This window comes from Benincasa hispida, chromosome 4 (genome assembly GCF_027475165.1).
Source record: "Benincasa hispida cultivar pf3 chromosome 4, pf3_genome.v1.1, whole genome shotgun sequence".
Lineage (NCBI taxonomy): Eukaryota > Viridiplantae > Streptophyta > Magnoliopsida > Cucurbitales > Cucurbitaceae > Benincasa > Benincasa hispida.
The window spans coordinates 18,883,140-18,898,427 of record NC_143481.1 but is presented as its reverse complement, the minus strand read 5'-3'; the positions used below and the strand labels follow the sequence as shown (position 1 = coordinate 18,898,427).

General features: G+C 37.4%; 1 protein-coding gene across 1 annotated transcript; it reads right to left on the bottom strand.

The window, feature by feature from the left end:
- Positions 1-558: 558 nt before the first annotated feature.
- LOC120076623 (uncharacterized) lies at positions 559-13,569 on the bottom strand. Its single transcript, XM_039030501.2, has 2 exons — positions 12,274-13,569; positions 559-818 (listed from the first exon to the last, which is right to left on the bottom strand). Exons 1-2 carry the CDS (start codon positions 13,461-13,463, stop codon positions 812-814), a joined length of 1,197 nt encoding a protein of 398 aa, XP_038886429.1. The 5' UTR covers positions 13,464-13,569; the 3' UTR covers positions 559-811.
- Positions 13,570-15,288: the final 1,719 nt, after the last annotated feature.

Genomic DNA, 15,288 nt, shown 5'->3' with positions numbered 1-15,288 from the left:
TTGAATTTCAGTCAAGTAGGTATGTTTTTTTTTGTTTTTTTAATGCATGACATGATTCTATTGAATACAATATTAAAATTTTAAAGATATAATAGATAGGCATAAACTTGGAAGTTCAAAAAACAAAACATATAATTTAACCAACTTTTTAGGTTCCATTTGGCAATCATTTAGTTTTTTTTTATTTCTTTTTTTTTAAAATTAAGTCTATTTATCAACATTTCTTACAATGATTTGCATCTTTCTTAGGTACAGTGGTTGAATTCTTAGCCAAATTCTACAAACAAAAACAACTTTTTGAAAACTACTTATTTTAGTTCTCAAAAATTGACTTTGTTTTTTAAACGTGGGTGAAAAGTAGATAACAAAGGAAGAAACCTGAATATGGAAGTAGTGTCTATAGACTTAATTTAATAAATTAAAAAAAAAAAAAACAAACAAAACAAACAAACAAACCTTCCATGTCTAAAACATATATAGTTGCCTTATCAAGAAAGGGACTACAGACAACAATTCAACAAGACTAAGCACAAAACAATACCATTCTACAAGAAAAAGTAGAAATTAATTTCAGTTACGTAGATATTTTAAATAGTAAGAAGATTTCCATTTTCATGTCTACCTCACATTCTAGTTTGAAAGTTGGATTCTCATATTAGGATTCGTCAGACTTAAAGGGCACTAGAGCAATACTACAAGTTAAAAGAGAGTTAAAGAAAGTACATACTTTCCCAGGTTCCATGATTGTACAAAATTTGTTAGCAGAGTAGTGTGAAGTCCGCTGAAAATGTGCACAAATGATGCCCACATCTTATTCCCTGTCAGAATTAAGGAAGAAAATGTCAGATTGCCATCTGCCAGAGAAATCATAACGTTGGTCATTACTGAAAATAAACAAAATGATTTGTACTTCAAACTATCGGATCTTGTTAAACGGATTTATTTTAGTTGTTAATTTTGTTTTACTTCAGATACTCTATATGCATTGTACTAAAGACATGTGACGAGTTCCTTTGCTGAAACTAATTAATAGCAGATCTGTAACACCCCAAACCTAGTGATACATAGAAGGCATGACTATGATAAAGAATTAAGAGGTCATGAGTTCAATCTATGATAAAACGGTATTTTCAAAACGCAAGTAGTACACGTCAAGGTGATAAGTCCCTTGATTGCCTTCAGGTGAAGGCAACAAAAAGGTGTCACCTGAGTAAAATGAGGCGTAATAAATAAATAAATAATATAGAGATATTTATAGATAGCATATATATAGTCGTATAAACTGTCAAAGCCTTACAAGATTAATACTAAATATTAAAACATCAAAGTATCACACCTCACCTCAATAAATTTGAATATATAATATAATTAATTAACAAAAAAAAAAAATTTCACAGATAGAAAAAATATCAAATTATTTATAGAAATAGTAAAAAAAAAAAAAATACTAGTACTCTTCTATCAGCATCTATCTGTAATAGACTTCTATCGGTTTCTATCACTGAGATTAAAACTTTGTTATTTTGTGTAAATAATTTTCCTTCTTTTTTTTTTATTTATTTTTGAAAATCTCCCTAATAATAGTATGTGAAAAAATCTAACCAAAAAATGAAATCAGAATCATCCAAGTGGTTTCAAAGATAAAAGAAATAGAAAACAATAAAAATATATAATATATATAAACTGAACTCCACTGACGAAAAGAAATAGAAATATAAAAATATGAACTGTTTCAGATTTATTATACAAAAGAAAATAAATAATAATCATCTAATCATTATTTTGTATTTTAATGATTTAAATTGAAGAATAATTAAAGAACTTCTAAAAAATGATTATAAAAGTTAAACATTTCATTAAAACCCCACCTCATGGAAGAACCAACAACTCAGCAAGAAGTCGAAGAAGAAAGACTAAAACAAATCAACCGAATATGCAGTCAAATGAAGAAGACAAAGTCTACTGAAGAAAAAAAATTCAGAAGCTCCCGATCATGTGAGAAGAACATGAGAAGAAGAAGAATTGAAGAAGAAGTCAAGGAAGAACAATGGCTGTAAAATTTGGAGTCGAACGAAGAAGATGAATAATTTAATTGAAAAGCATGCAAAACCACCGCCTGTCTAAGATGAGATTGAAAATAAAATTGACAATCTTTGCATGGCATTTCATTGGCCCTTTCATGAGTTCAAGGGTTAGATTTCGCGTCTCTTGAGTATTTTCTTTTCAACCAAAAAAAAAGGAAAGAAAAAAAAGAAAAGAAATTATATATTAATCGGGTGTGCGCCTTTGTCAGGAGTGCAGTTAGGTGTGACTTACACAAAGGCGAGAAGACCCTAGGTCGCCTCGCCTCTCGCCTAGGGTCGCCTCAACATCGCTAGTAGCCACCTACCTAAGACTTATTATCCTACGAGTTTCTGATAGACCTCCTATATTTGGAAAATATGAAAGGAGAATTAACAAGAAAAATAGGAGGGGGTACAAATGTAAATGAGGGAGAAGAAGGGAATAAAAGTAGTTAGAGCGAATGAGTAAGGTGGGGACCACTTGTGAGGAATTTGTTATTTGTTACCAAATTAGTACAAACCAAAGGGAGGGGAGTGAGGTAGAGGTAGAGAAGATTTTGATCTGAATTTAGCATGCGAGCTTGTAAGGAGGAGGTCTCGGCTTCCTAGGCTAATTCTGAGCCAAAACAGTAAATACATAACCGGGCATTATCAATTTGGTATCAGAGAAGTTCCTTCTTGGAAGGGCATGGTGAAGAAGATGGAGGCAAGAATGTTAGCAGTCGAAGAACAACTTACCTTGCTACAAGTAGGGATGGAAAATCGAATGGACCAAAGATTTGTGGAAATGCAGCAAGTCACCGAAAATATTATGGCCGCCAAGATTGAAGCCCTGGGAGAAACGCTCGAGCAGAAAATGATACAAGCACTGGAGCTTTGGTCGAAGAAGTCGGAAACAACAGGGGAGGGCGAGTCGGGCTCATTCGAGAGAACAGTGATGGATAAAGGGAAACAACCGGCAAGGAAAGGTATCGGAGAGAGGAGAGAAGTACCATTATTCGATATGAAACTGAGAAAATTGGAGATCCCAATCTTCAAAGGGGAAGTAGGGGAAGACCCGTTGGGCTGGTTTCATAGGGTCGAGAGGTATTTTGTGGTAAATCGCTTGTCGGAGAAGGACAAGATCGAAGCAGTGATATTGTGTTTGGAAGGGGAAGCACTAGAATGGCACCAATGGGAAGAAGAAAGGACACCGATGGATACCTGGGTGAAGTTCAAAGAGCAGCTGCTGCTGCGTTTTCTGCTGGTTAAAGAAGAAGATCGTCGAGCTCAGTTCCTCACACTGAAGCAGGAAGGCAGCGTTCGAGCATACCGGTGACGATTCGAACAACTGTCGGGGCTATTGAAGGATCTTTCAGACGAAACACTAGAAAGTAAATTCGTCAACACACTGAAGGAAGATATCCAAATCGAGATGCAGATGTTCAAACTAATTGGGCTCAAGGAAAAGATGAGGATGGCCCAAATCATCAAGGATACAGAGGAGGCCCGAAGGAAGAAATGGGGTGGAGGTGGCCCAAGCCCATCAAAAGCAATCAGGACTAGGGCAGCAGCAGCGGGCCTCAATGCCACCACGGGTCAGACCAGCCACAACCCGAGTAATCACACGCATCCGACAGCCCGAACCATTTCTCTTAACCCGACCCGCAGCGGAGGTACGTCTTCTAACTCGGTCACACTGAAGGATGTAAACAGGAGGTCGTTCACTGCCGGCGCATTCAAACGACTGTCCAACAGTGAAATGCAGAACCTGAGGAACAAGGGACTATGCTACCGCTGTGACGAGAAGTACACCACGGGCCACCGTTGCAAGAAGAAAGAGTTGAGTATTTTGCTGCACCATGATGAGGAAGAAGATGAGGTAACGGTCGATGCAGGGGAAGAGCCGGGCGAAATTGATGTGACACCGACAATGACTCTGGAATCCATGGTGGTCGAGACCATGGAGAGCGAAGCGGCGGAACTCTCCCTTAATTCATCGACTGGAATTGACTCACCCCGAACAATTAAAGTCAAGGGAGCGATCGGAGATAGGGACGTGGTCGTTCTCATAGATAGTGGGGCATCCCACACTTTCATTGATAAGGAGCTGGTAACAACCCTTGAATTGCCACAAACACCCACGACGAGCTACGGTATAATGTTGGGGACAAGAAGCTCAACCCGGATGACCGACATCTGTAAAGAGGTAATACTAAACCTTCCAAACCTTACCATTATTAATGATTTCTTCCCTTTACCTCTGGGTAGCGCCGATGTGGTGTTAGGAGTCCAATGGCTGATGACGTTGGGTCGAGTTGAATGTGACTGAAGCACATCGGAGATGGATTTCCAAATCGGAGACTGGCAGGTGCACTTAAAGGGAGACCGAAGTTTAATGAAGGCTCAAATATCCCTCAAATCTATGATGAAACTAGTCAGAGAGGAGGGCCAAGGCATTTTGCTCGAATTGAATTCTCTTCTCACCGCGACAGGGGAGGAAAAGCACCGAATAGAGGAAGGGGATGCCCCTGAGATCCTGGAAGTCCTGCAGAAGTACCAGTCGGTATTCCAAGCAGTAGAAGGATTACCCCCAACACGACACCATGATCATCATATTGAGCTGAAGCCAAGAGCAGGGCCGGTGAATGTCAGATCGTACCGGTACCCTTAATTCCAAAAAGATGAAATCGAGAGGTTGGTAGAAGAGATGCTCACTGCCGGGATTATTCAACCTAGCACAAGCCCATTCTCCAGACTTGTGCTATTAGTGAAAAAGAAGGACGGAAGTTGGCGATTTTGTGTAGACTACAGAGCTCTAAACCAAGCAATGGTACCCGATAACTTCCCCATCTCAGTGATAGATGAGCTCCTAATGAATTAGCCGGAGCATAAATTTTCTCCAAGATCAATCTGAAGTCAGGCTACCATCAAATTCGAGTGGCACCCTCAGACGTTCACAAAACTGCATTCCGCACCCATGAAGGCCATTACGAGTTTTTAGTCATGCCGTTTGGATTGAGGAACGCTCCATTGACATTCCAATCGGTAATGAACGAACTCTTACGCTCGTATTTACGGAAATTTGTGTTGGTTTTCTTCGATGATATCCTAATCTACAGTTCCTCGCTCTGTGATCATGTACGACATTTGTCCCTAGTGTTGCAAACATTGGAAGACAATCAATTTATGGCCAACCTTAAGAAATGCACATTTGCGGCCAACCAGATTGATTACTTGGGCCACATGATATTGGCTGAAGGAGTAGCGGCCGATCCGTCGAAGATCGAAGCTATGGTGCACTGACCCACCCCGACCTCTATAAGACAACTAAGGGGATTCTTGGGGCTGACCGTGTACTACCGCAAGTTCGTAGCTAACTACGGCACTATTGCGTTCCCATTGACACAGCAGCTCAAGAAGGAGAGGTTCTGATGGGATGAGGAAGCGCAGGTGGCCTTCGCACCTTGAAGCAAAAAATGGCACAGCTCCCTATCCTAAAGCTCCCTGATTTCAACCAAGTGTTTGTAGTGGAAACGGATGCGTCGGGGGTAGGAGTTGGGGCGATACTGATGCAAGAGGGGCGGCCAATAGCTTATTTCAGCAGAGCACTCCCACCAACGCATCGCCTCAAGGCCGCATATGAACGGGAGTTAATCGCCATAGTCATGGCTGTCCAAAAATGGAGGCCTTACCTTTTGGGTCGAAAGTTCACCGTGCGCACCGATCAAAAAAGCCTCAAATTCTTGCTGGAACAACGCATCATCGCTGAAGAGTATCAGAAATGGGTAGCCAAGCTGATCGGATATGATTTTGACATCAAATACAAGAAAGGCTTGGAGAATTCAGCCGCTGATGCCCTATCTAGACTACCTTCCACAATGGAAATAACCATGTTAAGTATGATCAACTCACTCAATCCAGCAGTGTTTAATAGCCAAGTCGAGCAAGATCCGGAGTTACAAGGCATTCGAGAGAATATTCAAGCAGGATAGCCGTACCCACAAGGTTATTCACTCAAGGGGGACCTCTTGTTGTACAAACAACGGATTATACTGCCACCCCAATCCCCAACGATACCACTACTGCTCCAAGAGTTCCACAACAGCCCGATCGGAGGACACAATAGGGTAGTTAAAATGTACCAGCGGCTAAAGAAAGAATTCTTCTAGAAAGGAATGAAGGCACGAGTAAGAGCTTTCATGGGAGATTGTTCGGTTTGTCAGCAAGCCAAGTATCTATCACTAGCACTCGCCGGGTTACTACATCCGCTGCCTATACCAGAACTAATTTGGGAGGATATCAGTATGGACTTCATAGATGGGTTGCCTAAATCCGAGGGGTATGATTCCATATTGGTAGTGGCAGATCGTTTGTCTAAATATGCACATTTTCTTGCACTCCACCATCCATACAGCGCGGCAACCGTAGCTAGGGTATTCCTTCAAGAAATTGTGCGACTAAATGGAGTTCCCCGGAGCATAGTATCAGATAGAGACAAGATATTCACTAGCCTATTCTGGGAATCAAACTAATGGGTACTCAGCTGAAGAGGAGCACATCATACCATCCTCAAACGGATGGGCAAACCGAAGTTGTCAATCGAGGATTAGAAGCATATCTCCACTGTTTAGCCATGGGAACACCATCATAGTGGTCTAAGTGGTTGGCATGGGCTGAGTACAACTACAACACATCATACCATACAACAATCAAAAGATCACCTTATGAAGTGGTATACCGCCGACCAGTACCCCCACTAGTCTCTTATGAGCCCGGGAACGCAATAGTAAGAGAAGTGGATGTGTTATTGAAAAATAGAGATGAAATGCTCAAGCAATTAAAGAGTAACACTAGAGGCAACCCAACAACGAATGAAAGCATTAGCGGATTCTAAACGACGAGAGGTGAACTTCGAAGTCTCGGATTGGGTGTACATCAAGCTCAAACCATACCGCCAAAGCTCTCTACTAATACATAAACATCCAAAGTTGGCACCACGTTTCATTGGCCCTTTCCAAATCATCCAAAGGATCGGGCTGGTAGCATACAAGTTAGATCTTCCCCTCTGATATTAGCATACACCCAGTACTTCATGTTTCGCAATTGAGAAAGGCCACAGGCACCCTAATGCCGAGAATCACTGCACCACCAGCATGGCAAGTAGGAGAGCAACACAAGCTCAATCCAGTGGCAGTCTTGGGAATTCGGAAGATCGACACCACTATATTATCAACTACTGATTTTGAAGTACTCATTCAATGGGAAGGACTACCAATCGAAGATGCAACATGGGAAGGCGGAGCACAAATTGCCAAACAATTTCCAAACTTTCACCTTGAGGACAAGGTGGTATTTTGGGGGATGGTAATGACTGACCTCCTATATTTAGAAAATATGAAAGGAGAATTAACAAGAAGAATAGGAAGGGGGGTACAAATGTAAATGAGGGAGAAGAAGGGAATAAAAGTAGTTAGAGAGAATGAGTAAGGTGGAGACCACTTGAGAGGAATTTGTTATTTGTTACCAAATTAGTATAAAGCAAGGGGAGGGGAGTGAGGTAGAGGCAAAGAAGATTTTGATCTGAATTTAGCTTGCGAGCTTGTAAGGAGGAGGTCTCGGCTTCCTAGGCTAATTCTGAGCCAAAACAGTAAATACATAGCCGGGCATTATCAGTTTCCTTGACACCCAAATGTTGTAGAGTCAGGCAGGTTGTCCCATGAGACTAATTGAGACGTGCATAAGCTAGCTTGGATTTGAAATCCGGATTCGACACTTGATGACTCCGGCATTCCCCTGCGATCTGGCAACGTTATCCTTGTTTCTCTTAAAAAGCTTCTAAAAGTGAAGATTACCCACAAACTAACACATGTCATTTCAGCATACTTTGTCCTCACTCACATGCTTCCTAAAAAATTTTTCAGGTCACCCAACATAGAAATGTTCCAAGCTAAGCACACATAACTTTGGAGTTACTATGATTGAGCCACCGAAAAGGAATGCACACCTTGTTGGTATAGGTAGTAACTTTCAATCCTTTTAAACCTTTCTTAACCATACATTCATATTCTCATGTTCTCTTTCATTTGAATGTGATCTTGATTCATTCATATACCCCTCCTAAACTCAGGCATTACAACCTTTCTCTCTTTGCATCAACAATATAATCAGAGAATATTGATGTCCCCACATTGTTTTTTCTCTTCCAACACTTATGTTTTTACGGTATCAAAAAGCTTAGATAAGCTCAAAAACCCTTTAAACACAACTCGCATTGGGCGACCAAGGAGATGGATAAGATCGTTATAAATTCCTTCTAAGTACAAATATTGCTCCCTAAAACCTTTGAGTTGCAGTTTTGCCCTCTGTTGGAAGTTTTTCCGATTGGAAGGTTCTTTTATCTCATGAAATTTTGAAGTGGTGTTAAAGTCTCAAATAATTTTTGAAGTTTTGGTCTCCCTTCGCTATTTTGCATTTTCCTTGTTGCTCTTATATTTTTCTATGTAACTTTTGTTTTTCAAGGCATTTTTCCATATATTTTCTCCTTTACTTACTGTTATTTCCTTGTATTTTGAGCATTAGTCTCTTTTCATTTCTTCGATGAGAAGTTTTGTTTCCATTTTAAATAAAAAAAATGCTCCCACCAGTCAGATAGGGAATGGACCTCTCGTCCTATTCAATTTGGAGGGCCGACAATTGGCTCCTTCCAACAAAGAAATAATGCTCTCATTATAATTGTTGTAGAGGTTTGCTCAGGAATAGGTAGGAGTAGGTGGTGTCATGGACACCAAGGTTTGAAATAGTCGAGAACATTGTTATTTTCTTGAATTTCACCAAGGTCAAAGCTGGTAAGTGGATAGGGGACTTCACCTTGAACATGATGATAGAAACCATATGTATTGAAAGATAGACGATAATCAAACTACAAGAAAATCCAAGTGTTAGAGGCACTTGGACCTTCCCAATTACGGATTCATGTGATCACTCAAGCCCTAATTTATTTCCCAAAATATTGCCTGCTTTTTCTATTTCCCACTCCCTCTATTTATAACAAATTACCATAACAATTTCTATGTAATTTCTATTATACCCTTAATACCCGAATTATTTCCTAATAGCATTTCCATCACATGACTTTTCAAATTCTTTCACAATGTCCCTTCAAAAAATGCAACTATCAGTAATTGCTAGAACGATGAGAATAATGGGTGAGATCTAGTTTTTAATAGAGGCCTCTCGCCAGTTGATCGGTCAGGAAGCTCCATGGATAACATTATTTGGATGCTGAACACGTCAGTATCCTTTACAACCAAGTCAACTTTTTTTAATCTGTTTCAGTCAAGAATCACTCTTTAAGTCCTAGGCCATATGGAATTTCAAGTCTCCTAAGGAACGGAAGTTAAGGTGTTTCTGTGGTCTCTTGCTCATAGAAGTCGGGATTGCAGAAAGTTGGTGAGGGGTGGACTTTGTACCCCTTAGTCTGCTGCATTCGTATGTAAAGGAAGGAGAATCTAGATCATATCGTCCTTTCATTGCTCTTTTGCTAAAACTAAGAAGGGCTGGAGAGATTAAATTACTCCGATAGATTGTGGACTTGACTTAACCATTCAACTGCATCGTAATTTTTGAAAAAAGGGGAAGGGAAGATGCCCACCATGTACTCATGTTCTACAGTTAAAAAAGACCTAGAATATATTTTAGATAAACATATGACACAGAAATGCACTTGACGGGATAAGGTACGTTTACGTATCTCTAAAGTCTAACCCAAGTCAACAATGATAACCAAAAAAAAAAGGACCCTAGATATGTAGGATACAAAAAAATAGAACCTATGATGGAGCTATGGAAAGAAATTGTACTCACTTTGACTTCAGTTAAAGGATATAAGGCTCAAATCGTTCCGAAGGTGTCTCAGACAAAAAAAAATAGAGCATACCATACTCAAGGAAATGACTCCAATTGTGTAAAATAGAACCTATAGAATAATTATAAAAGCTTTCCGAAGTTGATGCCCAAAGAGAAACATGAACTCTAACACGAGAACAAACATACGATAGATCCCTCTTCAAACCTCAAGACTTGACAAACCACAAAAACCGACCTTCTCCAGAAAAAGGCAGATTGAAGGGAACTCGTCGATCATATTACAAGTAAGCCTAAAACTGAATATAGAGCATACCATACTCAAGGAAATGACTCCAATTGTGTAAAATAGAACCTATAGAATAATTATAAAAGCTTTCCGAAGTTGATGCCCAAAGAGAAACATGAACTCTAACACGAGAACAAACATACGATGGATCCCTCTCCAAACCTCAAGACTTGACAAACCACAAAAACCGACCTTCTCCAGAAAAAGGCAGATTGAAGGGAACTCGTCGATCATATTACAAGTAAGCCTAAAACTGAAAATCTGGAAGAAGCCCACAAACTCACAACTTCAAAGAATATGATTTAGGACTTCCTCCGCTTTCCGACAAAAGAATACTACACAATGGGCCAACTCACACCTCCATTCACTAGGTGGATAAATAAGTGTCGTATTTTTTTTTAGTGAAAGGATAAATAAGTGTCGTATTCACTTCAAAGAATCTACTAACAGACTGAATTCACATTCCTTTGCTATCAGTAGTACCAAATTACTCTGAAGTCCTCCATCATTTACTTTCCTCCTCGCATTTTGCTATCAGTAGTATCACGTAAGAAAATGTTGGGGAAGGCAACAATTTGAACTCATTACTTCAAAGTCTCTGTCATCACAATTATCAACTAGGAAGCATAGACAATTTGTTTTAGGCAAAATGTTCACATGGAACATGGACATTCAAAGATGCTTTGGGCATGTTTGACACGATATAAAACTTGTTTGAATGGTTGTCCTTTTCTTTTTTTTTTTCTTTTTTTTTTTTAATTTTAGACATGAGTTTTGAAGAAAAATTGGGGGATAGAGATTCTTTTACGGACAATAATTCTTATATACTAATCATTCATAAAGTAATAGTACAACATCTTCTTCCTCTAGTCACAGCAACTAAATCCTTTTGCATCTTTTAAGTCTTCAAATATCATTAATTGACTTAACTTTGTATGTTTTCAGTGAAGTATATCTTGTTTTTATGTTAAATTTACATGCTTTATCCACAAAGAAGTATTAATAAACCATAATCAATATACATATATACACACATTCTATTAAAAAGAAAATGTGTCTCTAACATGTCAGTGTCCTACTTTTATAGGAATTGATGTGTCACCATATCCTTGTCAGTTCGTGGTTGTGCTTCTCAAGTTCTCAATGAGAAAGGAGTTTGGTGGTTCCTTTCGTGTTTTAATTCTACAAAATGGAGAGCTATTTGAAATCAAGCGTATTTTTGAACTGCTACTGGATGCTTCAACCATTTATCTTCATCAAATAAATTTTTGATAGATATACAGGTTCATTGTTAGATTAAAAACATAAGTAAACATAAATGTGTTATTTTGTTGAATACTTAATAGTATAACTAAATGAAGGTAATGGAGAAGTAATATTAGACATCAAACCTATAGTTTATTCTTGAAATAAAAATAGATCCCAATACTTAATGAAACGGGTAATAATGTCATAATTGCTGAAAATATTTTCAAATATAACAAAATATCACTATCTATCAAAAGTGACATTTTCTGATAGATGTCTATCGTCTATAAGTGTCCATCACTGATAAACAATGTTATATTTGTAAATAAGTTGACTTATTTTTCTATATTTGAAAACAGCCCTAATGAAAATTCATTCTTCAATAATCTGATTTTTTGGGAGATAAAATGCCAATCTATAATTAAAAAGGAAAAAAGAAAAAAAAAAAAAAAAAAAAAAAAAAAAAAAAAAAGGAATGTAGGAGGAATAAGTAAAACACCCCAAGAGGCATCCACATAGCCTAGGAAGGGGCTCCAGTCGTTCAATATTATGACTTGTTTTTACCAATTCATAAACTCGTGTACGTACAGATTTCCAATAAAAAGTATCTTGTTCCTAATCAATGTGCTCTCATAATGAATTCCAAACTCCAACCAAATGTATAACTAAGAGTTCAGAAGAATTCATAATTTCCCTAAAATGTATCACTGAGATATGACCACAGAGCAATGGAATGAAGGTTCTATTCGTGTAAATTATATTAATGTTTCGAAAACAAAACAGAAACCAATGTAGTAAAAATATGAGGAGAATGCACCGGAGTCATACCATTTGATGAGCCAGCCAAAGAGAAAATGCTGCATGATAGGAACTTTTTCCAACACCTCCGCTTTATACATTTTGAGCAACCCACTGTTCACCTTCTTCCAAGCGGGAACCCCACTGATATCATCCAGCAAAGGAGAGTGCTCTGCAAACAGACCCTTCTTCACTTTCTTCACGAAAGCAATACATGAGAGATAGAGATACTCAGAAGAAAAGTTATCCAAGATATCCGGATTGTGAATGGACTTAGGTTTCATATATTTATGGTCAATCAACTGAGAGGACCCGAAAATGAAAGGTAAAAAGTGGTAGTCGTCAAGACCCCAAACCCCGTGTGATCCCGCCGGCTCCAAACAATAAACCAATTGCAACTTTCTCATTAACTCCAGGTACTTAACAAACACTCTAGCCACAACAGCTTGATAGTCTTCTTCTTTAATAAGCTCCAACCTCACCAAGCAATACAACCAGGCAGCGAAATTAGTTTCGTGACCCGTGCCGTAATCGATACGCGTCGAATTTCCGAAGCTATCAGTGAAATAGGGGACTAATTCAACAGTGGCGGATCTCCGATCGTCGGGAAGAAACCGTAGCATGAAATCCTCGCTGTTTTCTACCAAGCGAGAGTGCCAAGTTCGGTACGAAACATTCCCGTATCGAGCTGCTTGCTCGGTGGGAGGAATTTCATCGACCCAATCAATCAACGTGTGAAGAATTGAAATAATAGTATTCACGGTGTCCGATTGGTGGCAAGGATCAGATATTTTGTGGCCACGCATGGATTCAGATAGGGCAACAATGAAACCTAGGAACTTCTTGCCGGAATCAGAATCGTTAAAGCTACGGATATCGTCAGGCGATTGAATTTTTTTGGAAGGAGCTTGAAAAAGAAAAGGAGGCGCAACGGGAAGTACCTTCTCCGATTGAGGAACTGGTGAGAGAATTATGGCTTGCCGGGACTGTTCGTTCGGAGGGAGATTGATGGCCGGAGCTCTAATAGGGCGATAATTTGGAGGCGGTGAAACTTCCGACGACCAAGGTGGCGGCGGAGCAAAAGTGGTAGGGCCGCCGCATTTGCGGCAAGTTCCACATGCAGCAGTAGAATCGTCATGGGCGGAGGAGGAAGAAGATGACGCCGGTGGGCATGAAGTGTCCGGCGATAAAATGGTTTGATGAGAGTGCGGTTGTTCCATTGCTACAGAAACTGAGAAGTTGAATTGGATTGGCGATGATGATCGGATCAGCCGGAGAAACGAAATGGAAGCTGCTTTTGCTTCTGGTTCTGGTTCTGCTTTTGATTCTTTCGAGCGACAATGGAGTTCGTTGGTGGACTTTCTAGGAGTGGCCCATCAAAGCATTTCCAAGCCCAATCTTCTAAACCAGATGGGCCTTCTCCTTTCTTGCATCTACCTTCTTATTAGATTTATTGACCCATTTGTCAAGCAATATTTTTCCTCCTTATAAACTTTAATTATATTTCATAACTAGATTCTTGCATAAATTTTAAATCATTTTTAATATTTTCATACAATCTCTCATATTTAATTTTCGTATTATTTTATGATTATAATAATAAAAAATCTATTTTAATATAATATTATTTTTTATAGATTTTATTTTTAAAATAAATGTTAATTACATTATATATTATCATTAAAATTGGATTGTAATTTAATAATATATTTTTTATTTGTTGACATGGTATGTATTTCTAGAATTAAAAAATACAATATGGTAGTTACATTTTTTTTCTTGCATACATAATCCAATTTTTTCTTTTGCGTAAGGAGTTAAAATTTTATTCAATATATTACAACGTATATGATTATTGGTTTTATATCATCCCTTATTAAATACTATAATTTATCTGCCATATTTTTGTAATAAAACATAATCTCAACAAAAGTTGATTATGAACCGGAATTAAAAGTATATTCAATATATCATAATGTATATGATTACTGGTCTTGTAAATTTTATTATGTACTATGATATATTATATGATATATTCAAAGGATAAAATCATTCATGCAGTTGAGAAACGTCTATTTAATATATTACAATGAATATTATGATGTTGGATGTTTCATTATATACTGTTTTTTATTTGGTATGTGTTTTTAATTCTATGGATTTTGCAAATGGAAATATGAACTTCCCTTGTTTAAGACGTGTTTTTATTATTTTTTTTCCATATGTCTACTTTTCACGTTTCCTTTTTTTTTCTAAAAATATATATATCAGAATTATGCAGGGGTGTAATAAACTTTTGGGCCTAATTTTTACATGATATCCCATTACATTAAGTTATTCATGAAAAAAAAAAAAAAAACAGTGCATTTAAGGTTTTATTGTAATCGGGTCTATTTAATTAGATTATTGCTGTAAAAAGTCTTTAAAAAAAATACACATATAGCCTACTCAATTAGACAATTAATTAAATTTTCTTGTTATTTACCTGAAAACCGTAATGTACTATTCTTTTACTTCAAAATTTGACCTAATTTGCTTTTCCAGTCCACTTTGTCATTATGACAATAAGTTTCTAGCTTCCAAAAATAGTCTTCTTTCAAAAAGTGCACAAGTAAATAAAAATATTCTTAAAAAATTATTCTCTTCAATAATCGATAAGAAAATTCGAATTTTGAATGATAAAATAATAGATATATATATATATATATGATATATATTAAACAATATGTTCTATATATATATATATATATATATATATATATATATATATTTGAATTTCTAAAATTAAACTAAGATATATTTGATAAATATATGAATAAATCGATTTTTACAATATATTATTTTATATACCAAACAATACATGTGATGTATATTTACATTTTTTTTATTATATTCGACAAATACTTAGAATTTCAAGAGACGTGATTGATTTTCAGTTGAGAATATGGATTAAACTAAAAGAAATCTCTTAAGGTAAATGAAATATTAATTTGAGATTAAATGAATATGGATCGAAATTAATAAATAATAAAACAATATTCAAAG